General features: G+C 35.3%; 1 protein-coding gene across 5 annotated transcripts in view; it reads left to right on the top strand.

Annotated features, from left to right (window-relative positions):
• The window catches only part of CD86 (CD86 molecule), a 67,283-nt gene extending 58,517 nt beyond the window's left edge, over positions 1-8,766 (top strand). For 2 of the 5 annotated variants that reach the window (XM_016119998.2, XM_016120015.2), the window contains exons 8-9: positions 2,379-2,498; positions 3,985-8,764. In XM_016119998.2, coding sequence (XP_015975484.2) covers positions 2,379-2,455 — 77 coding nt within the window. In that variant the 3' untranslated portion in view covers positions 2,456-2,498; positions 3,985-8,764. Of the gene's footprint in view, positions 1-2,378; positions 2,499-3,934 lie in introns of all 5 variants that reach the window. The other 3 variants (XM_016120035.2, XM_016120007.2, XM_036219252.1) reach the window with 3 other exon arrangements.
• Positions 8,767-24,818: the final 16,052 nt, after the last annotated feature.

Below are 24,818 nucleotides of genomic sequence, written 5' to 3'. Positions count from 1 at the left end.
GTGTGGATGACAAGATTCTGGAATAACCAGAGGCCAGGGACAGCACTTAAACTTCAGAGGTAATGGGCATAATTAATGCAATGGGCAGCAAGTTTGGAACAACAGCCAGAGAGCAGCTAACCTACTATGATTTCTACAAGTGGCTCATAGAACATGGTATTCTTAGGGGCAAGGAGATGACTGCCATTAGGAGTACTGCTTAATATACATAATCGCAAGGGATCAAAAACACATGAAAAGAAAACCGAGGTCACAAGCCCACCATTCCCCCTCAGATATAACACTTGTTATCTCTTATCTTTTGATAATAGTCATTCTAACAGGTGTGCAGTGATATCTCATTTTGGTCTTGATTTGTCTTTCCCTTATGATTAGTGATGTTGAGCATCTTTTCATGTACCTGTTGACCATCTGAATGTCTTCTTTGGAAAAATGTCTATTCAGATCCTCTGCCCATTTTTTAATCAAAATGTTTGGGGTTTTGTTTTTGTTTGTTTGTTTGTTTGCTTGCTTTCTATTGAGTTGTGAGTTCTTTATATATTTTGGATATTAGCCACTTATCAGATATATGATTTACAAATATTTTCTCCCATTCAGTAGATTGCCTTTTCAATGGGTTGATGGTTTCCTTTTCTGTGCATTTTTAAAGCTTTTTAGTTTGACGTAGCCCCACGTGTTTCTTTTTGCTTTTGTTGCCTTTGCTTTTGGTGTCAAATCAAAAAAGCATCACAGCTATGTCAAGGTGTTTACTGGCTACATTTTCTTCGAGGGTTTTATGGTTTGAAGTCTTACAGTAAAGTCTTTAATCCATTTTGAGTTAATTTTCATGTAAGATAATGATCCAGATTCATTCTTCTGCACGTGGCTGTCCAGTTTTCCCAACATAATTTGTCGAAGAGACTGTCCTTTCCCCATTGTATATTTTTGACTCCTTTGTTGTAAATTAATTAACCTTATATGTGTGAGTTTATTACTGGGATCTCTCTTTTGTTCCACTGATCTATATGTCTGTTTTTATGCCAATATCATACTGTTTTAATTACTATAGCTTTGTAAGGTTCTTGAAATCAGGGAATATGACACCTCCAGCTCTGTACTTCTTTCCCAAGGTTGCTTTGGCTATTCCAGATTTTTTGTGGTTCCATACACATTTTAGGATTATTTATTCTATTTCTGTGATAAATGCCATTGGAATTTTGATAGGGGTTGCATTCAATTTTTGGATTGCTTTGGGCAGTATACACATTTTAACAGTATCAAACCTTTAACCCATGAGCATAGAAAATGTATGTTTTCTTCAATTTCTTTCATTAATGTCTTGTAATTTTCAGTGTAAATGTCTTTTATCTCCTGGGTTAAGTTTAGTCTTATGTATTTTGTTTGTTTTCATGCAATTATAACTAGAATTGTTTTCTTAATTTCTCTTTGTCAAGAAGGCTGCAGACCTAAGATCTGCCTGCCTGCCATGACATGCTTTTGGTTAAGAATTTTTATGTTCAGACCATCCTAAATGGTTGCTTTCAGACTCTGAGTTTGTAGGGCCCACCATGCTGGCCTTCCCTGAGCCTATCAGATTTGGTATGTGGCCCCTCTTCATCCATGTATATGATGGAATGCTACCCATAAGAAAAGAAGAACTACTGCCATTTGCAACAGCATGGGTGGATCTTGAGAATACCATGCTAAGCGAAATAAGTCAGACAGAAAAAGTGGAGGACCATATGATTTCACTCATATGTGGGATATAAAACTGAAAGCAGCAAACAAAACAAATAAACAACTCACAGACATAGACAATAGTTTAGTGGTACCAGAGGGAAAGGGGGAAGCAGAGAGATAGAAAAGAGTAAAGGGGTCAAATATATGTTGACAGGAGATTTGACTTTGGGTGGTAAGCACACGATGCAATATACAGATGATGTATTATAGAATTAAACACTCGAAGCCTATATAATTTTATTAACCATTGTCACCCCAATAAATTTAATTTTTTAAAAATGGAGTAATTTGTCTTTTTGATAGCAATTCAGGACTTAATTGCAATATTCAACCTCTCCCAGAAATGTGAACTTTAAACAGTTAATCTGAAATTTCTTGATTAGCACTAGTAAGGTAATTTGCATAATAATACCCCACACACACATTCCCTTTATCCTCCACCCTTGAAAAAAGATGATCTGCTCTGAAACAATCTTTTCTTTTGTTTTGCAAATAACTTCCTTGTCCCATTTTCTTTCTGCCTATAAAAACAGTCTGTTTTGTACACCTCTGCGGAGCGCCCTTCTAGTTGCTAGATGAGATGTCACCTGATTCATAAATCACCTAATAAAGCCAATTAGATCTTTAGATTTACTTGGTTGAATTTTGTTTTTTAACAGATTCGGTTGCAGTGATGAGATCTAAAGAGACTTCCAGCAGCTTCAGGGAGGAGGAGAAACACAAGCACAACCGATGAACCCTTCTGACTACACTCTTTCTCATCATTTCTAGGGACATTTGTAAATTCCTCTCAGCTTTGAGCTCCACTATCTTTGCATTTAAGGTCTCTATCTAGTTGGCTCTTTTTTAAAGGAAAGGTCAGCTTAAGCTGGCAGATCGTGCTGCCCAGAGCCAAGCCCCTAGCCTTTCAGAAGGCAATCCCCAGGACACAGTAACATGTCTTGGTTACTGACAATACAGAGAAAAACCCGGCCTTTGAGTCTATTCCCAGAATCCACACTGGGAACTGTTGGTGAGGTGGCAGCTGCAGTTCTCCATTTGTTTGGTAATCAGTCCACAGTTCCTATTCCTGGGGTTTGATGGTTCAGTTCTTTTTCCAGTCCCTGGTTCAGTGGGAATTGTTGGTGGTGTGTTCAGGGCCTTCTTTTGGTCAGGATACAGTAACATCTCTTGGTTACCGCTGATATGTCTTTTTTGTCTTGTTTCAAATGGATAAAGGCTTTTCGATCCTTTATATTAAAAAATTTGAGCCTGCCACCTTCTGGGACACCTGTTTAACAACTATAGTCCCAGATGCTGTAGATATTTAGCAAAAATGGACAAAGTATTAACAATGATAATTATGAGGAACATTCTAATTAAACAAAATTGTTTATTTAAGAAATGCTCTTAAGAGAAAAGGATCCCAGCTGAATAAGAAGAAATGGGATGCCTACTTTAATTGGTATGCAGAAGCTTCCAAAAGTCTTTAAGATTCCAAATAACCTTTATTGTTAGCAAAAGGCTAACAATAAAAACAATGAAAGACACCTAGGCCTCTTTCACTACACCCTCCTAAGGAGCCCCTCCCAAAGTTGATGGGACTTGAGAGATTTTCTGGAAAACTGCTACATTATTCCCTTAAACAGCCAAGGGGAAACTAAAATTAAAATTAATGGCGTTGTGCAGTATTGCCAGAAATATTTTGTTTGTCCTGGCTAAAACCTGACAAGATATTTGAAAGGTTTTAATAAACTTTTGATCAGAAATTTGGTCAAATCAAAAGCTAATATTCAGAGCCCAAAAGGAATTTTTTTTTTTTATGCCTTCTTCCCCAAGCTAAAAATATATATCCAGAGGGAAAGAAACATTACAACAATAGGTAGATGGGTGTGTCAATCCCCTGACATTATTCAGGCTGCAATCCAGTTCTCTGGGACAACTGGAAAACATCTATCTTTGTTTTATAATCTCTGCAGGGTCAAGTGGTTCTAGTCATTCAAAGTTCACCTGCAAAAAATGACCCCTTATTGCCAGACTTTTGTCATCCTCATGTCCTTATAACATGGCAACAGTCTGCTCCAGAAGTAGAGCATTGAGATGGGTAAAAAATTGCTGTAAATTAAACTGTTAAGACAATGGCATACAACATTTTGCTGATTCCTTGTTGACTCATGTTAGTATGAGCAGCTACTATGTGTCTTTAATGTCTTAGGCGTAAGTCTTTCATCAACAGGTTAAAGAAGACTTACCAGATCTCAATTTAAAGGATGCTGTTCTTTACAGTCTAGAGCCTGGTGATGGTATTCTGGAAGCATCATCAGAGGAAGACAAGGCATGAGCCCATTAGAAAAGACCTTGCCAAGCTCTCCTAACCATTGATATTGCTACGAGACTACATTTTTACGAGACTAGAAGATTTTGAGCCATGGATGTACATCTCAGGCTCTCTGACATCTGGTCCTATACAAATGCTGGAGACCTCCAAACCAAATTGATGAGAAAGAGAAGTACCTGACATCGACAAAGACTGCTTCTACCCAAGATGAAGGATCAAGACTTCACTTTTAACTGAACATGAAACACTTTGTCCTTTTTCTTTCCTTTCCTTTCCTCCAGCATTGGCCTGGGAAAATGACACATCATCTATATCTCCTAGGCCATTACTAAAGGGGATAACATTTTAGATTGCTAGAATTGTTATCAAAGATTTTGATTTATCCATAATTATCTAATTCAGATTTGCTCCCACTCACTAAGAAATCTCAATGGCAGTACCCATCTTTACTGGCATTTAGGATGACTCTTTATTTCGGGCTAGGAGATCCTTTTCTTGTATGCGTTAAAAACTTGATTGACTCCTGACTTGAAGAGGTAAATGCAGCAATTTCTGTGAATGAGTCCATTCACAGTGCCACCTTAGTGGAATGGTTTGTGCCTAACAGGATTTATCTTGCTGGTGGTTATCATTCTCCTTGGGCCTATGAATGCCTAAATAGCTAGTGCCCAGCCAGGCAATGTCTCATAGGTTATCTAACTGTGCCCCTAACTGCTCACAAATGAACAGGGACTCCTCATTGGTCAACTCTCCTGAATTTACAGTGTCTAGTTAGAAAGGACTTACCAGGAGGCTTTCATGATTAAGAATTCACTTCCTTTGTCAGGTTCCTACTTCCCTAGTCAGAAATAAATACAACCGAGGCTATAATAAGGAATCTCTCCTTAGCTCTCAAAAATATTGCAGAACCTATTATTAAAGCTATAACTCCCCCACTCCCCCCATGCCCAATCCTTTGATTCTCTGGCCAAAGTTGTTCTTAATAATAGAATAACCCTTGATTATCTCTTAGGTGAACAATGAGTTGTCTGCTGTGGCCAACACCACCTGCTGTAGCTGAATTAACGCTTCCAGGAAAATTGGAATACCTGTTTACAGCTCCAAACTACTAAGCAAATGATCTCCATAGGTCTAAAATGCCTGGGAGGGAATGAGAGAGTGACAGTTTTAGAAGTTGCAAACCTGGGGTAGTGGCCTGTGAGTGTTTCAAGATTTAGCAAAATGTCTTGACCTACATATACCACACAGAGGGTCAACAAAAACTGCAAGAACTACCTAGTGGTAGCTGAGAGTGGTACTAATTTCTTAATATTTTGTCACATCTCTCAAGCTGAGAGTTTGATCAAAAGGTATTGTTAAAAAAAAGTTATAACGGGCCCAAAATGGAATCATGTGCCCCCAGGACAGCAAACCAAGACCTAATTGCAGTACTTAACCTCTCTTAGGAATGTGAACTGAAACAGTTAATCCGAAATGTCTTTATTATCATTAGTAAAATAATTTACATAATGAGACCCCTGACATTCCCCCCCCCCCACAACACACACACCCAAAAAAGGTAACCTGGCCTGAAAAGATCTTTTGTTTTATTTTGTTTTGAAAATAGGCCCCTTGTCCCACCCTCTTTTTGCCTATAAAAACTTCCATTCTGTACAACTCCTTAGAACACCTTTCTATTTGCTAAATGGGATGCTTCCTGATTTATAGGCTCTTAATAAAGGTAATTAGATCTTCAAATTTCCTCAGTTGACTTTTGTTTTCTTAACACATTCTTATACAGATGTTCTGGCACACCTGGGTACAAGTGTCTGTAGGGATTATATAGAGGGTCATGGGATATGCTTAGCTTTAGTTTTATTAGAGAAAGCCAAATTATTTTCCAAAGTGGTTGTTTCAATCTAAACTCCCTCTAACATGTATGACAATTTTCATTGTTTTATATCTTTATCAACTTTCAGTATTGTCAGATTTTTTAATTTTGCCAATCTGGTGGATGTGTAATGGTATTTCATTTATGGTATTAATTTACATTTCCCCAATTACATGTTTTTATAGGCTTATTGGCTAATTAAATTGCTTCTATTATAAAGTGCCTGTTAAGTCTTTTCACAGTTTTTAAATTAGATTGTCTTTTTCTTTTTGATTTATAGGAGTTCTTTATGTATTCTGATAACTAGTGGGTTTTTAGTTGATTGCATATGTTACAAATATTTTCTCCTCTACAGCTTATCTTCTCATTGTTTTTATTCTATCTTCTGATTACCAGAAGTTCTTCATTTTAATTAAAAGCATCAGTCTTTTCCTTTATGATTAGTGCTTTTTATATCTGGGGTAAGAAATCAATCCCTCCAGCCAAAGTCATAAAGATATTCTCCTTATATATTATGCTCTAAAAATTTTTTTTCTTTTACATTTAAGTACTTTCTTTTTATTTTTATGTTGTAGATGTCTCATATAGTTTTTTTTTTTCAGTATGAACACTCAATTTTCTTAGCGCTGTTTACCAAAATTCATCCTTTCCCCACTGCTTTGATATATTACCTCTATCATAAGTAACCTGCCCATATATGCATGGATCTGCTTTGGGAGCTCTCTGTTTTGTCCATTTGTCTACTTATGATCCTTACATCAGTACTATACAGTCTGTTTAGGGCTTACTAAGAAATCTTAAAATCTGATTAAACAAGTTTTCCCACTTTGTGTGGGAATTTGCTTGTCAAATTCCACAAATAGATTTATTGAGTTTTGACTGCCATTACATTAAATCTGTGAATCAATTTGTAAAGAATGAACATCATTACAAAATCATGTCTTCTGTGAACATGGTAGGACTCTCCAATCGTTTGTCTTCTTCAATGTCCTTAAATAAAATGCTAAATTTTCTCCATAGTGGCCATGCTCACCTTTTCATCTTGTGATAGACACAATCCTTAGCACTTGATTTGAGACTTTTAGATTAATATATGTCTAATGAGCTGTTGCTGTTATCTAGAACTGCAATTTACTTTGTATATTGATTTTATATCTAGTAAAATTCCTGAACTCTACTAATTTTTCAAGAGTCTGTCAGATTTTCATACCTATACAATCATGTCATCTGAAACTAGTGATAGCTTTATTTCTTCCTTTCTAATTCTTATAGTAGTTATTTCTTTTCCTCACCTTAATGTGTTTGCTAGGACCTACAGTACAACATTGATTAAAAGTGATAGCAGGCATTGTTTATTCTTGATCTCAAAAAAAGACATTTTCTGATGTTTCACCATCACAAATAATGTTTGTAGTATGTTTCTGTAAATAATCATTATCAGATTTAAATTTCTTTTTATTCCTAGTTTAAGAGATTTTTATATACTATTTTTATAAGTGGACAGTGAATGTTATCAAATGATTGCCTGTGTCTTTTGGGACAATAATGTGATTTTTCTGTGTTATTCATTTATGTGGTAAGTTATATTAATTATATTTCTAAAGTTATCCAACTTTATATTTCTTGACCTTGATCCTTTTTATTTATATATGACTGGATTTGGTTTCAGATTTTTGCATCCATGTTCATGAGTGAGATTCTCTGGTAATTTTCCTATCTGTACTGTCCTAGTCCAGTTGTGTGTCAAAATGTATATTAGCTTCTGATAATAAGTTGAGAAAATGCCACTTTTTTTCTATTTTCTGAAAGAATTTGTGTCATACAGAAATTATTTCTATATTGAATATTTGATAGACCTTACTAGTAAAGCTACCTGTGCCTGGGATTTTCTTGCAAGATTCTGACTACTGATTCCATTTCTTTAGTAGTATATTATTATTCATGTTTACTTTTTCTCCTTGAATCAGTTTTGGTTATATTTTGCTAGAGAATTGTCCATTTTATCTAAGTTTTCAAATGTAGTGACATAAAGTTGTTTATAACATATTCTTGGCATCATATTAATGTGTGCAAGGTCTGTGGTAATGATCCCTTTTTATTCCTGACATAGATTATTTGTACCTTTTCCCATTTTCACCTCTCTCTCATGCATGCACTCAGTCTTAACAGAAGTTTGTCACCTTTATTAGTCTTTTCAAAGAACTATCTTTTGCCTTTGTAAATCCTCTCTATTATATGCTTGTCTTCTAGTTCATTAACTTCTGCCCTTATATTAATTCTTATGTTTACTTCTTTCCTTCTACTTTCTTTTGATCTATTTTGTTATTTTTCTAACTTTTTTGAAATTGATGATTTATCCATTGATCTTCAGGTGTTGTTTTTTTCTGATCTAATTACTTAAGGCTATAAATTTCCCTCTGTCCTCAAAGTATGTTATACAACATTTTCATTATTTTTTAGTTTAAAACATTGTCTAAATTTCATTAAATTATTCATGGGTTATTTACAAATGTGTTTCTTGTTATCTAAACATTGTAAATGTTCTTGTTGGGGGGGTTGTTTGTTTGTTTTACCAGTTTTTAGTTTAATTATATTGTGGTCAGAGAACATGGTTTTCATGATTTCTAGCCTTGGGTTTTTTTGTGGCCTCTTTATAGCTCAGTATATAGTAAAATTTTTAATATGTTCCTTATAGGCTTGAAAAGGAAGTACTTTCTGTAGTTGTTGGGTACAATGTTCTGTGTATGTTCATTATGTCAAATCTGTTAATCACGTTAAATCATTATTTTTTGAATTGTTATTCTATTAATTACTGAGAAAAATTTTAAATTTCTCACTATCGTTGTGCATCTTTCTATTTCTTCTTGTAATTTTGTCAAGTTTTGCTTTGTATATTTTGAGACCATGTTATTAGGAGCATTATAAATTTTAAATTGTAATGTCTTCTTGGTGAACTGAGGCTTTTATTGTTTTAGAGTCATTTTCATTACATATGGTAGTTTTTTTTTTTTTTGCCTTTACATCTATTTCATGTCATGCTAATTAACTGCACCAGCTTTTATTGGTTAGTGTTTGCATAATGTGTGTTTTTTTCATCTTTTTACTTTTAATCTTTGAGTCTTTGTTTTAGATATGTAGAAACATTTATTTTTAGTTTTTATAAGCCCAGTTTGTCAATTATTATATTTATTGTAATTACTGATAAATTTCAGTTTAAATGTATTATTTTACTTTGTGCTTTTTATTCATCCCACCTGTTCTGTATTTTTCTCTTCTCTCTTGCCTTCTTTTTAATTATTTTCCAACATTCTAATTTTTTCCTCTCCTAGTTATAAAATTAAATAGTTTCCATTATTTTAAAGACTACAGTAGAAATTACAACATACAAACTTAACTTATCAAAGTATACAGTTAATCACTATCTTTTCTTGGACAATACGAGGCTTACAGAATATTTTTAATATCATTTAAACCTCTTCTGATTTACATATTATTTTTGTCATGTGTTTTAATTATCCTTTTTTAATACCACAAGACATCATTTTTGTTTTACATAGTCAGTTTACTCACATATTATTTTTATCATTCTTTATTTCTTCTCACATTGCAGACCTTCCCTCTAGGATCATCTTTTTGTCTATCTGAAGTACGTGCTTTAGAATTTTTTCATGAGGGTTTCCTCTTGGACCATTCTCTCAGTTTTTATTTACTCTTTTCTTGACAGATGCGATTTCTATGTTGGTATGGTAATTATTTTCTCAGTGCATTGAAGATATTATTCCACTGTCTCATAGCTTTCCTTCCCTGCAGTATACAGAAATGATGCATTTGCCAGATTACTCACTGTATTAGTTTCCTAGAGTTGCTGTAAAAAATTGCCACAAACTAGGTAGTTTAAAACAACAGAAATGTATCCTCTCACAGTTCTAGAGACCAGAAGTTAGAAATCAATTGTCAGTAGGCCATACTCTCTCTGAAGGTTGTAGAGGAGAAACTTTTCTTGCTCCTTCCAGTCTCTGGTGACTCCAGGTTTTCTTTGGTTTGTGGCTGCATAACTGCAATCTCTGCCTCTATCTTGTGTCTGTGTCTTCTCTTCTGCTTCTAATAAAAATATTTGTTGTTAGATTAAAGGCCTATCTGGATAATACAGATTCTAATATCCTAATGACCTCATCTTTCAATTTAATTACATCCACAAAGACCCTTTTTCCAAATACAATCCCAGTAGGGCTTGGACATATCTTTGAAGGCCACCACTCAACCCATTACACTTACCATCTTTCTTCTCTGATGACTGGCATCCTTTTTTTCTTGAAGCTTGTTTTTAAGGAAGGGAAATTGTTTAAATTTGGACTATTTCCAATAGAAACCAGTACCCATACCCAGTATATGTAGGTGAAAAACAAAACTGAGATCTGTATTTTGTGTGACAGCAATGTGTCAACATCCTAGGTTATTTTTATGTTTCTGATTGAAGAAACAGATTTTATTTATGTATTTTATACTTCTGTTTATTTTTTTAAACACAAACATTTAAAGAGGATTACAAAAATAAAATTTTTAAGTATTTTACAAAATCTTTTGCCATCAGTGAGAAAACTAAAAGAAAAGAAAAATCAATGCAAACAAAATAAAATGAAATCAAAGGTAAGAAGAATTCACAAAATACTTGCACATGAGGCTAGGTTTGGGTACTAAAGGAAGGCTCCAAATATGAATCCGAGCCTCCTAGCTGGTAAAGCAAAGTCAAGACTACAAGGAGGTAAAAGATTTTCAGTGTGCATAAGAACAAATAAAGCAACTGTTCAACTATTCTAGGGAAGCATAATCCATTTTTGATGTTGAGACATGAGAAAATTCCCCCCAGATTTTAAGAAGAAAATATCACAAGGTATATTGGGTAATGTCCTCAGTAACACTGCAGTAGTAAATACAATCATGAATTCCATGACCTCAGTAAAGACTAATGGCACAAACTAAAGCAATTTCACAATAGGCGATAACAATGTGATCCAAGAATTAAGTGTTCTAAGGTCAAACTAGAACTAAGGATAAAATATAAACCATTTGAAGAATAGGTGGCTTGCATGCTTTCTATGCAGTGTTCTGTCAATATTGTTTCTCAGACTTAGGCTTTCAATAAGAATTGGCTAATGGAGGACTCAAGGTTGTACTCCCTCACAAGAACTTAGCATGTATTTTGATGTTCAACAAACAAAGGAGGTATGGTGGCAATTCTCAAAAAAAATTGAGGACTCTGATCAGAAATCCTGCTTTACTATAAGGATGTTCCACCTCTATATGGGCATGGGCCAATGGAATCTTGTGGCAGGGAAGTATGGATTTTTAAAATTATTTAATATCATAAAGCCTAAAAGTTTTATTTTTAATAAAGCATTATGTTTTAAACATTATAGAGAAATAAAAAGTCCCTTTTGACAACCACCCTCAATCCTGGTCCTCTGTCTTCCTCTCCAGACATTATCACAGTTAGCAATTTAGTATATTCTTTTGTTACTTTTTTGCATTTGTATGTATATATGTATGTACTCAGAATATACAGTATATAGTATTATTTTGTACAGGTTGTTTTTTACATAAAAGTGTGTAAAAAACACATTGTTTCTATTTGCTGCTTTTCCTTCCCACTCAACAATGTATTTTGAATTCCTAACCATATCAGTACCTATTCATCCACTTCATTCTACTTCATTTTCCCACCAGTGAACATGTAGGTTATTTACTCATCTGAACGCTTTTGCTGACCATCTTGATCCTGCCTTCTTAGGCGCACGGGCAAGTGTTTCTCTGCTATTAGATACTGAGAACTGAAATTCATGGATGGAACTTTAAATTTTTTAATGGGTACTGCCAAATTGCCCTATAAAGTGATGACCCTAATTTACGCTTCCTAAGCAGTATATGACAGTATCTGTTTCCTCAGGCCCTCAGCAATGTTGGACAATAACATTCTTTTAATATTTTTTAATCCCCCCAAAATGAAGATGGTATCCATTTTAATCTATGAAAATTGTATCTCATTGTGGTTGGAATTTGCATTTCCCTGATTATTAGTGAGGCGGAACTTTTTTTCATTTTCAGAGACCACTGCGGTTACCTCTCCCACTCATGTTTTCTAGTAAGTTGTCATTTACTTACTAACTTGTAAGAAATATTTTTGTAAGAATCATTTTATACATATATATGATATACATCTTTTGCCTGTTATACATATTATAATCATTTTTTCCCAAGTTATTGTTAGTCTTCAACTTTATTTATGGTACCATGTAATATATGAAGGTTCTTCATTTTTATATAGTCAAATTTACCCATTTTTTCCTTTATTTCATTTTAATTGTATTGAAAAAGGCTTTATTCAGCATATGTAAACTTATTACATAAAATCAGAAAACACCTGCAACTTCATTCTCCTGTAAAGTCTTTACTGATTTTCTCTCCCCTTTTGATCATTACCCGATCATCACTATCCACCCTTCAATATTCAGCACACTTCCCATGAGAGTCAAACTTTGGTCTTCCTCAGAATGAAAAATGAAATAGTTGCCATTTATTCATTTATTTATTCAATTAATACTTACCAAATACTTACCATGTGCCAGGCACAGTGCTAGGCCTCGGATATACAGTGGTAAAGTAGACGAGACCCCTGCCGTCATGGAACTCACAGTCTACTGGGAAGAACATGCACGAAACAAGTTAGTAAACATGTACACTCATTGCATATTGTAGTAAATACAATGAAAAAGAAGAATGGATGCTGTGAGAGAGAATGGGTGTTGGAGCTTCACTGTTCCTGGCTTACTTCCATGACAGCTCTCAAATGACTTATTCTAATTGTCTGATTCCTGTGCCTTTTATTCCTTGGCTACCAATACATCTTTTGTAGGACACCATTTCTCTCTGAGCCATTATCCTTAACAGGGATAGACTCCAGGATGACTCCACTTCCCTCTTTTCTGGCCACCCTGCTGACTTAGCATGGCATGAGTCACTCTTGCTCTGAGAAACAAAGTTCTGAGAAAAACAAGCCAACGAACAGGTAGCAGAAAAATAAAACTCCTAGCGTAAGGGATTTGGAGCATGTAGGGGTGGAAAAATCACTCTGGAGTTGTCAGATGAACCTGATCCAGATAAAATACTCTGTGCTTAGATGAGCAAACAGATAGTGAAGTAAATAAAAGTGCTTTTTGAGTACTGTTTGAAACAGTGGCACGTAAATGCCTCTTATACCTTGAGAAAGGCCCTCACAATAATAATAAAAATTGTGTCATGAAACTAAATATAAATATATGGACTGTGAAAAAAATCAGGTGATAGAATAAGAATATGCAGCCAATAAATCCGTGTATTCTCCTATCTCAACATAGTCCAGAAAATAAGCCATTATATCCTTGGCATTTCCGGATCTTAGAAGAAGTCCTAAAGTGACAGGAAAGGAGATTCCAGAGTCTTCCTCCAGCTCAGGTCCTGACATTTACAATCAAATCTTTGCCTCACCCACTGCATGATCTTGGGTAGGTTGGTTAACCTTATTCTACCTCAGTTTCCTTATGTGTAAAATGTGTAATTATCATGGTGTTTTTTAATGCTTAATATATGATAGGCATTATGATAATTTTTTCCAGCACCCAACTCAATGCTGGGCACATATGAAGTACTCAATAAATACTGAATTATTTGATTAGTTGTGCTTTTATTCTTGAGGGCTCTCTCAAATAGTGAGGTTGCATCCCTGAGATAAATGGGTAGTTGGTCTCTGCGGCCCCACAGAGTTTTTCAGAGGCCTGATGATAGGTCCGTGAAGAGTGACTCAGAAGTATTCCAAGACCACTGAGCCCAGCTAAGCTCCCATGCATGGAAAGGAAAAGATTCCCTCCATTTACCTGGCCCAAGTGCCTTGCTGGATCTATGTATCTTCCACCTACCTAGGCAGACATGGTGCAGAAGCAGAAAACAATTTGGATATTCTTTATTTAAATAAATTCATAAAAGGCACTGGGTAGTGCTTATGAACATTCTTAGTCAAGACTGGCTAAAAGGGTAACTCGAGCTGGCCAGGGAGGCTTTTCCAGTCAGCCATCTGCTCAACACATAAGGCTGCACAGCATTAGCTTTACCCAGCAGGACACTGGCCCAGTCCCAGGCCCTTCACTAGAATTCAGTGTTCTCTTTCCTGACCAGAGCTCTATCCCATGTCCTGGTGGTCTTTGGTAAGCTCATGTTTTAGCTTTCCCAAAGAGAAAATATCTTCTTTATTCTGTCATCTGCTTCACCAACCCCAGATGTAAAATGCCAAATCGTGAACTGGGAGAGGATGCGGTGGCAACCTACCTGCAAAGTTCCACCTCTGGCTACTTCCCTTCAGCTCTGCATGGCCTCTGCTCATGGGGGCCTGGTACCTGGGGTAAAAAGGGTCTCCCTTTGACCTGCACTGGGTCCCAAACCAATTAATGACCCAGAATAAGAAGAGATTCTCAGGGAAGAAGAGAGACATTCTTCAGATCCCTAATTGAAAAATTAAGGTTCATCCTAGAAATTTTGATGGAAAATTTGATGGACCCAATCAATTAAATCATCTAAAATTTGAGATTTGCTTCTACCACAAAGAAAAGTAAGGCCAAAATTTTTCTTCTCAAAAGAGCCTGAGCCATTATTTAGAAAGAGAGTTTGATATTTATAGTTATGGTTTTCTTAGTAATCAGCTGGCAGCAATTTTAAAATCAAGAATTGAGACAGAATTAATGAGATATGAACTTAGTACATCACAACTGAAATCAATACTGTGACAGTAAAATGGTTAATCTTGGATTCACAGGTGTGGGGTAAGACAGGAAAAAAAAAAAAAAAAAAGCTTATTTCCTGAAAGCTAAAGACTAGTTTCCCTCTCTAATCCCAGACCGCATTATCCTGATAAATAAGGAAGTTATGCTTATTAACAGGAGCTAATAAGATTGCAGCCCCCTTTAAACATCCTGAAGATCCTGGCTGCTTTCCTGTCCAGCAGTAAGCTGCAGTGAGCAGCTCAGGGTCATTTTCTGCTCTTCCTTGACTACCCGAGGCAGCCCGTGGACATGGCTGACCAGGGCACGGAGCCACGTGAGTCATCTTTCTTCCAGTACATGGAGATGAGAGCAACACCATCTGCAGGAAAGCACAATTTTGTTTTATTTTGTCTAATATGGTTCAGGAACAGCACAGGCTGTCCCTATTCTGAGGCTGGAGAATTTAATTTCCTCTCTTGCCTGTGGAAGAGGGCTCAGATATAACCCTATTTAATCACGGACTGTTAATGTTCACCTAAGATGGCTGACTTGTGGCCTTACCTGGGCCGCTGCGCACAGCAGCACTACTCAGGCCCAACCTCAGAATACAGAGCTCTTGACTCACTGCACCAACCACAGTATTCATGTGTGATTAAAGCTACCATATATTTCCTCAGTTCAAAGATGAATATTTTTTCTTCAGAAGGCGAGAAAAAACACATTACTATTTTAACAGTTGGCACTAGAATACCACTGAGGGAAGAGAATTAGTTCCAGTAACAGTAATGTACATTCATTTTAATTGTTCTTTTCAGGGCTTTTTTCAAATCCCTCTCTGTTATGTCTAACCCCTCAGTGTCTATTATAGACAATCGCCTTGTATTCCTGAAGCTTTGGAGAATGAAGTAAGAAGGGGAAGAGAGGACCACAGCTGCAGATGCTGAAAGATATGGTAAAAGCCAGGAAACAGTAGAGAGGCAGGCCGCAGTGTGGACAAACTCAGAGAGAGGCAGACACAACAGAAACCCATCCTGCAGAGCATGGGGATGGGAATAAGAAAACAGGCAGGTGCAGGTAGGGGATGTTGGGCTGTTATGTGGAAAGAGGCTTTGCAAGGGGTGGACATTTATTTGTTTAACACATCTGTGATAATTCTTATTCATCTACTACCCTGACTTTCTTGCAAAATATAACCTCAGAAGCACTTTCTATGTTAATAATACATTTTTGTACATATTATTTTCAAATGGCATCATAATAATCTATTGAGCAGATTTGCCATGTGTTATTTAATATATCTTTATTTTGAACTTTTAAATAAATCCAAAATTTTATCTATTAAGGCTGCCAATGCTATGAATATCTTTATGTAGAAAGCTTTTATCATAGGATAATTTCCTCATGATAAATTACCAGTATTGGAATTTACTGAGTCGGAGGGTATGAAATTTTTAAACCTTTGATAAATATTGGTAAAGAAGGTTTTACTTCTATCAGCACTGATAGGAATCCCAGTTTCTCTGCACAAGGGAAGCTGTCTATTAAGTCTTACTTATTTTCTGGAGGGAGATATTAAGACCAACAGGTATTTTTAGAGGCTATATTCTTAGATACTAGTGAATAATGCCAAATTGCCTCCCAATTATGCTATGCCATTTAAACTCACATCAATTGTGTATGAAAATACTCATGCCTCCACATTGTCTGCAACTCTGGATTATATAAAACTTAAAATAACTAGTTTTTGGTCAATGTGATGGTCAGAATATCTTATTATTTTAGTTTACATTTCCACAACTGCTACAAAGGCTAACCATCTTTTCATATTATTAGTTACTTGTATTTTTTTCATTTCTGAATTACCTATTCACATACCTAGCCCATTATTCTATTAGATTGTTCATATTTTACTTGATTATTTGTAGAAGCCCTCTAAGTATTATCAAATTATATCGCCTATTATATCTACTGAAAACATTTTCCCTGTCTTCTTTCTTTTAAATGCTTTTTATTGTACAGAATATTTTAATTTGTGTATCGTCAGATCCACCTTTCCCTTTTGATAATAGTTTTTTATATAACTTAAAAAGATCTTACCCATTCCGAGATTATAAATATATTCTCGAAAGTTTTATTCTAATTATTTTGTATTTTTAAATCTATTTATTCTATACAGAATTTAGTTTTGTATATGTTATGAAGTGTGATTTTACTTTATTTTTCCAAAAACTATTAGTAATTGTTTATTTATCACAAACTAAATCTTCTTGGATCTGGTTTTGCTGTCTCTAATTATTAACTTTATAATAGCTTTTGTTCTGCTAGAGCAAGTCACTCCTTGATATTTTTCCTATTTTAAAAATTTATTGGTTATTCTTGTATATTTACTCTGTGTGTATGTTTACTATTGTACGTGAACTTTAGAATCATCTTGAAGAGAATTATTTTTTAAAGCAAATAATTTTTCATTGAGAATACATTGAATTTATACATTAATTTGAAGCTAAATAATTCCTTGGTAATAATATTAAATCTTTCTGTGTATAAAATATCATTACTCTCCATTTATTTATTCGAACTACATTCTATTTTTTCTATTTTTATTAAGATCTTAAAATATTTTATTTTGTCTTGATTGAGTTATTTAATAACAGCTTTATTGAAATATAATTTACATACCATAAAGTTTATCCTTTTATTTTTTAATTTTTTTCTTTTTAATTAATTAGGTTATTTTTTTATGGTGACATCGGTTAATAAAATCTGGTAAGTTTCAGCTGTACATTTTAAGAGTAAGGCATATTTATATTTACATTTTGTGTTCTCCTCCCATAGTTAGATTTCTTTCCGTCACCACATATTTGACCCCTTTTACCCCATCTACTTCCCCCATCACCGCCCCCCACCCCTGCACCTTCTGGTAACCACTAGTCTACAGTCCATGTCCATGAATCTCTGTTCTGTTCATTTTTTGCTTTTAGGTTTATATCCACTCATGAGTGATATCATGTGATTTTCAACTTTTTCTGTCTGGCTTATTTCACTTAGCATGATTATCTCGAGGTCCATCCATGTTGTTGCAAATGGCAGCATTTCATCTCTTCTTACGTCTGAGAAAGTTCATCCTTTTAAAGAGTATAATTTAGTGGTATTTAGTATCTTAATAGAGTTGTGCATCGATCACCGCAACCTAATTTCAGAAGATTTTTATCACTCCAGATAGAAACTCCATACCCATTAACAGTCACTCCCCATTCCTTTCCTCTCCCTTACCCCTGACCACAACTAACCTACGTTCTGTCTCTATAGACTTGCCTCTAAGCACTGCTTTATCTGCATACTATTGGTTTTGGTATGTTCTTTTTTATTCACCTCAAAGAATTTTTTAATCTACCTTATAATTTCTTCTTTGACATATTGATTACATAGGAGCATATTGTTTAATTTCCACATATTTGTGATTTCCAAAATTTCTTTATGTGATTGATTTCTAATTCTATTCCATTGTGGTCAGAAAATACACTTTGTATGATTTTATTCTTTTTAAATTAATCAAAGCTTGTTTTATGGCCTAAAAGTGGTCTGTCTTAGTCTTTTCAGGCTACTATAACAAAATGCCATAAATTGAATGGCTTATAAATTTATTTTTCATAGTTCCTCAGGTTAGGAAGTCTAAGATCAAGACACTGGCAGATTCAGTGTCTAGTAGGGCTCACTTCCTGGTTCAGAGACAATTATCCTTTTGCTATGTCCTCACATAGGGGAAGGAGGTAACGGAGCTCTCTTGGCCTCTTTTATAAAATCATTAATTCCATTCACGACGGGTCCACCCTCATGACATAATCACCTCCCAAAAGCCCCGCTTGAAAATCCTATCACAGTGGGAATTAGGTTTCAACATACACTTTTCAGGGAGACACAAACATTCAGTCTATAGCATAGTTTATCCCGAAGAATGTTTCATGTGTACTTGAGAAGAATGTGTATTCTGCTCTTCGTGAGTGGAGTGTTTTATATATGTCTATTCGAGTCTAAAGAGTTTATACTGTTATTCAAGTCTTCTATTTCCTTACTGATTTTCTACCTAGTTGTACTATCCATTGATGAAAGTGGGGTATTGAAGTCTCTACTGTTATTGTTAAAATGTCGGTTCTGCCGTTCAATTCTTTCAGTTTTTAGTTCATGTATCTTGCTTCTCTGTTGTTATATACATATAAGTTTATGATTGCTATATATTTCTGATGAATTGACTCTTTTATCACTAAAAAATGACCTTCCTTGTCTCTGGTAATAATTTTTGTCTTAAAATATATTTTGTTTAATATTAGTACAACTCTTCCAGTTACCTTTTGGATACTGTTTGAATGATATATCTTTTCCATACTTTTATTTTAAACTTTTGTGTGTCTTTGAATCTCAAGTATGTCTCTTGTCATAGTATATAGTTGAATCATGTTTTCGATTCATTCTGCCAATTTCTGCCTTATTTTCAAATAAGAGACAACAAATGGATTCTTGACACAAGTGACAAATAGGGTGCGTGTTGATTCCAGGCAAAATTCCCCCCCCAAAAAAAATTAAATAAATTTTTGTAGCATTTAGAATCAAGAGCCATATTGAATTCACTAATATAAGTTTAACTAATGGCATTTCTTTTTTTGCAAAATTATTGATCACATAATGAAGAGGGTATTAGATTCCTTGAGTTCAGCCCATCTTTCATGCTAATAATTGTGGTTAGATGGTTTAATGAGAACTAGATGATAATATGGTCAACAGTTTTGACCAAATATATCTAAAGAGGGTTGATAAAGGGATTGGTATTTATCCCAACATATAAATGAATGAAGAGCTACAGGGCCTAGGCTTTAGCCCTGCCTAGGTTTGTAGGTTTTAAGTTACTTAGATAACATAAAAGAGGACCTGCTTATTAAATTTTCTAGGTGTGCAAGTGTGTAATAATATTATTGAAGACTGGATCAACGCTCAACATGATCTCAATTAACTAGAACTTTGTGTTAAAATTTAGCAGGAACAGATTCAGGTTTTGTGAGGTTTGAAGCCTACAGAATTTGGAAGGCCCTTTTTAATAATAATTTGTAAAATGCAAAATTATGAATATAAAAAATAAAGTACAAAAGTGAATATTTATTAGCATAATAAATCACCACAGCCATGGAGTTAGTTCCCTTTATTCAACTCCTAAAATCTCTCTGCATTCACGGGGGCCATGTAAATGAAGGACCTTGAAGCTTAAGTTTTGTTAACTTCAGGGTGCACCATCTTTGGCAAAAGTTCTGCATCTATGGTAAAATAATTAAACTTCATTTCTAAAATACAGGCTGGGGAGAATTCATTTGACAACAATTTCACTGTATATCAATATTGTGACACAGCAAATAAAAATGAGCAACTCAGGCAAGAAATAACCTAAATTTACCATATGCATTTGTCAAATCAGTTCTGGGAGCACAGATTGAAAGGGAACATTAATGAACCAAAGCACACACTAAGAGAAGCAGACAATATGATGAGAGAGTCTCTAAAACCTGCCTTATGTGAAGCTGCTAAACGAACTGAAGCACTTGGCTTTGAGAAAAGAACATTGCTGGGGGATAAGTAAAAAGCCATCATATACAAAGAGACTTATGTATTGTTCTAGAGGAAGGAATTATGAGTTGCAAGACTTTGGCTCAATATAAGTTGATTCAGTTCAACAATATTTATGATGCCTATTAAGTGCCAGAACTATTTTGGGGACTGAAGATATAGCAGTAATCAAAATGAACAAAATCTCTATTTTCATAAAGTTTATATTTTGTAATATAATAATACCAATGCCGATGTTTGTAAGGAGATGAATAAATAAGAACTCTCATTGACTACTTGTGGAAATATAAATTGGTACGACCACTTTGAAAATTCTTTGACAGTATCTTCTAGTGCTAAACATATGTATACCTTTTAACCCAGTAATTTTACTTCTACATATTACCCAACAGAAATGCAAGCACATTTACACCAAGAAACACATACAAGAATGTTCATGGCAACATTATTTATAATAGCTCAAAACTGGAAGCAACTCAAATGCCCAGTCAATAGTAAAATGGATAGATAAATTGTAATATAGTCATATGACAGACTAATATGCAGCAATAAAATGGAAAAAACTACTGCATGATATGGTTGAATCTCACAACTTGTTGAATGAAAAAAGCTAGACATGAAGGAATATTTACTGAATGATTCAATCGTATAAATATAAATAATTTATGGTATTGTAAGTCAGGATAGTGATTACTCTCTGGGGGTTTTATGGAATAGAGAAGGGTATGGTACTGGTCAGATTGTACATATTTCTAAATATATGTTATACTTCAATAAATTTAGTTAATTAAAACGAAAACAAGAAAAAAATTTTGAGTTTTTTTAAAGTATCCTGAGAGGGGTTAGAGTAAAAAAATGACATGAGCTACAGCTGAGAGTACGAGAAAATCCTACAGTAATGAAATAGGAGACTGGGAGCCCAGGAAGAAAGATAGTCAATGAAAAATTCATAGTAGCTAGATTCCCTAAGTGTTTTTAAAAGTAGAATATTTAAAATGCATTTTTAAGTTGTTTTCTCTGCCATGATTTGCTCTAACCTCTCTTTGACTCCATTAGCAACTCCCCTAATTTATTGCTCTCAAGCTATCGGTAAAGTCTATAACACCCTAAAAATAGTAAAGCAGGATAAAGAGGAGCTATGCTATTAGTGGATAGACATCCTAGAGGAATGTTTCTTCGAAAAGATAACACTTGAACAGAGAACAAAATAAGTGAAAGGAAAGAGTGTTCCGGACTGAGAAAAGTAAATGCAAAAACTCTAAGGCAGGATCTGTTGGGCACATTCAAAGACCAGCAAGGAAACCGGTGTGTGTGGAGCCAAGACAGATTGTAGGAGACAATATTAGAGAAATAGCCAGGGACCAGATAATGCTGGCCTTTATGGGCCATGATTTTACTGGATTTTATTCTGAGTGAGATAGAAAGCCATTACAGGAAGGGTTTTGAGCAGAGAAATTTCCTAATTCAAGTTGTTTTAAATGTATCGTTCCAGTTGCTGTGGGAAGGATAGACTGCAGAGAGGCAAAGGTGGACACAGGAATAGGAGATGTTCTAAGAGAAAGATGATGCTGGCTTAGATGAAATTACTAGTGGTGGGTGTTGAGGGAAAGAGATTGATTCTGGGTGTACTTGGAAATTAGAACCAGCCAGATTTGCAAGTGGGTTGGATATGAAGTGTGAGGGAAAGAGGCATCAGGGATGCCTCAGGAAAGGACTTTCTAACCCAAATTGCCATCTGACAATTTAATGAGCTTTCCGTTAATGCAGTTATTCCAGTAAGGCAATTATTCCTTCAGAGGGCTCTTCTCTCTCTTGCTTACCCACCAAATAACCCTCTAAGAGGATTTCTGCCCTTGGAGATGGTGGGCCCAGGTGACCTCTAAGATAACTCGTGTGCCAAATATTCTGGAACTTTAAGGCAGTCAGAACATGGTTCTGTACATCATAAATTTTTAGGCTAAATGGTTGCAAAGTAAATTACCTACACCAAAGTAACTTTTTAACTTCTGCATACCTTTTTTTTTTTTTTTTTTTTTTTACTATACATGAGTTTTTATACTGGTCAAAATGGGTTAAAACGAACAGCAGGGGCAGCTGCCTTGAGATAAGCAGCCACACCATACATTGTGAAGCCTGGGGGTGAGAAACGCTGATGTGTGGAAGGAAGAAGAAGCTGCCCTATCCTCTTGGCCCTTTGGGATGGTTATAAGTAGAAACTACACCAAAGAAAGAATAGTTGCGAAGTATATACTTGAATTTTAAACAAACACCCTAACATTTTGAAATCCCCCAATGTTTTCTTTTTTCAAAGCAATTACCTTGGAGTAATCTGCTAGTGCTCCATAAATTATGCAGTTGTCACAGAAATGCTGCTATTGCTCAAAGCTCACTTGGAACTTTTTGTTGTTTGTCCTTGAAGGGAGTTAACTTAGCCCAAAATATAGTCTCTCCCATGGTCAGGTCCCTGAGAAGCTCAGCTGTCAAGAATCTAAGACTCTCCTGATTGGTAGGAACTTTAAAACTTTTGCCCTAGCGGTGTTTGACCTAGCACGACATCATTCATCATTCACAGTCACTTAATCTCTGGAGTCAACACCTGGAGTGAAGGTAATGTAGTTAACACCCCTAAGGCAGCCCCTTTGCATCTTCCTAAACAGCACCGATTATTGCCAGAAAGTTCACTTTCAGTGTGAATGGAAATTGCCTCACCGTACCTTGCATCCACTGGACATGATGGAGTGTGGGGCCATATTTCCCAAATGCCAGGCATCTGTGTACCACCTTCACTATTTTGCCATTTTTATCATACCCAAATATCCCTGGTCCTATTAGTTCTTTAATAGCTTTCTTTCACATTACCCGGTTTTCATACGAAAGTAAGTTTACCTTAAATGGAAACCACATCACTTTGTAACTGGAAAATCTATATCGGTTAGAAATTAACTGATAAGGAATAATATCAGAAAGAAGAGAAAGTAATGATATTAAATTCTACTTAGGAAGTATTGCCTAGCAAAGGTGCTGAGCCTGAGGCTGGCTCTCTTTGTGCAAACAAGAGATTAGCAGGTGTTGAGAGGTGTAGACACAAAGTACCACAAAAATGAGACTTCTTCCTTGACATAATCCATAGGCTCAAGAGAACTGAAAAGAGCATAGTTTTTCAACAGTGGTCCACTGTTACTTAACCTGTCTGTGTACTTTGCCTCTAGTGGGAGATGCACACACTGGGACACACTGGTGAAGTATTCAAGCACCTTGACTGTAGTCAAGTTGATCTGATTCAGGTCATGCTTCTGCCACCTCTTAGCTGCCTGATCCTATACACCTTAACCTCTGTAAGCTTCAGTTTCTTCATCTTTAAAATGGGAGTAACGATAGATCTTCGGAGTGACGTTTTCTTCTTTTCTTTTCTTTTTTAGCATTTTATTTTATTTCATTATTAGTTTCAAGTATACAGTACATTGGTTAGACATTTATACAATTTATGAAACGATCCCTCAATTATTCTATCACCCCTCTGGCTCTACACATAGCCATTGTCTTACTGTTGACTGTATTCCTTATGCCATGCTCCCTATCCATGTAACCATTTATCAACTACTAATTTGTACTTCTTTAACCCTTTGTGCCATTCTCTCAGCCCCCCAACTCTCTTCCCCTCTGGCCATCACCAGATCGTCCTCTATATTTGTGAGTCTGTTTTCAATTAGTTTGTTCTTTTTGTTCCTGAGATCCTGCATATAAGTGAAATCATATGGTATTTACCTTTCTCTGACTTATTTTGCTCAGCATAATAACCTCTAGGTCCATCCGTGTTGTTGCAAATGGTAGGATTTCATTTTTTCACAGCATATTCCATCGTATATAAAAATCATAACTTTTTTATCGAATTGTCTGTTGATGGGCATTTAGGTTGCTTCTACATCCTGACTATTATGAATAGCGCTGTCATGAACATAGGGATGCATAGATCTTCACAAATTAGTTTTTGTTTGTTTTTTTTTGTCGTAGTTGTTGTATTGTTTTATTTGTTTGTTTGTTTGTTTTTGGATAAATACCCAGAAGTGCAATTGCTGATTCATTTTTAACTTTTGAGTAACCTCCAGACTGTTTTCCATAATGGCTATACCAATTTGCCATCTCACCAACCATTTATGAGGATTCCCTTTTCTCCACACAGAATGATGTTTTCTTAAAGACATTGAACATTATTCTCACGTTGTAAGCTGAACATTGAAAAGTATAAATTCAGCCTAAGACTCCAGCATCATTCAGCTTTAAGGTTGAATGAATTCAGCCTTTGGGTACCGACCAGGCTATGCTTGTAGCCAACAGAAATCTCTAAGTTATTTTGATATACTGCTACTGCATCAAGTCTCCCAATGTGAACTTGTGTAGCTGAACATTTGGGCCTGAGGGAGGGCTTGACATTTATTCTTATTAATTAGATTCTTCCCTTCACTTTAACCTGGTGCTTGAACATGTGTTCAATTCCATCTACCCTCCATTTGAGGGG

This window comes from Rousettus aegyptiacus, unplaced genomic scaffold, assembly GCF_014176215.1.
Source record: "Rousettus aegyptiacus isolate mRouAeg1 unplaced genomic scaffold, mRouAeg1.p scaffold_m13_p_4, whole genome shotgun sequence".
In the NCBI taxonomy this organism is placed as follows: Eukaryota; Metazoa; Chordata; class Mammalia; order Chiroptera; family Pteropodidae; genus Rousettus; species Rousettus aegyptiacus.
The sequence above is the reverse complement of the archived record's forward strand: the minus strand, read 5'-3'. Positions and strand labels throughout refer to the sequence as shown.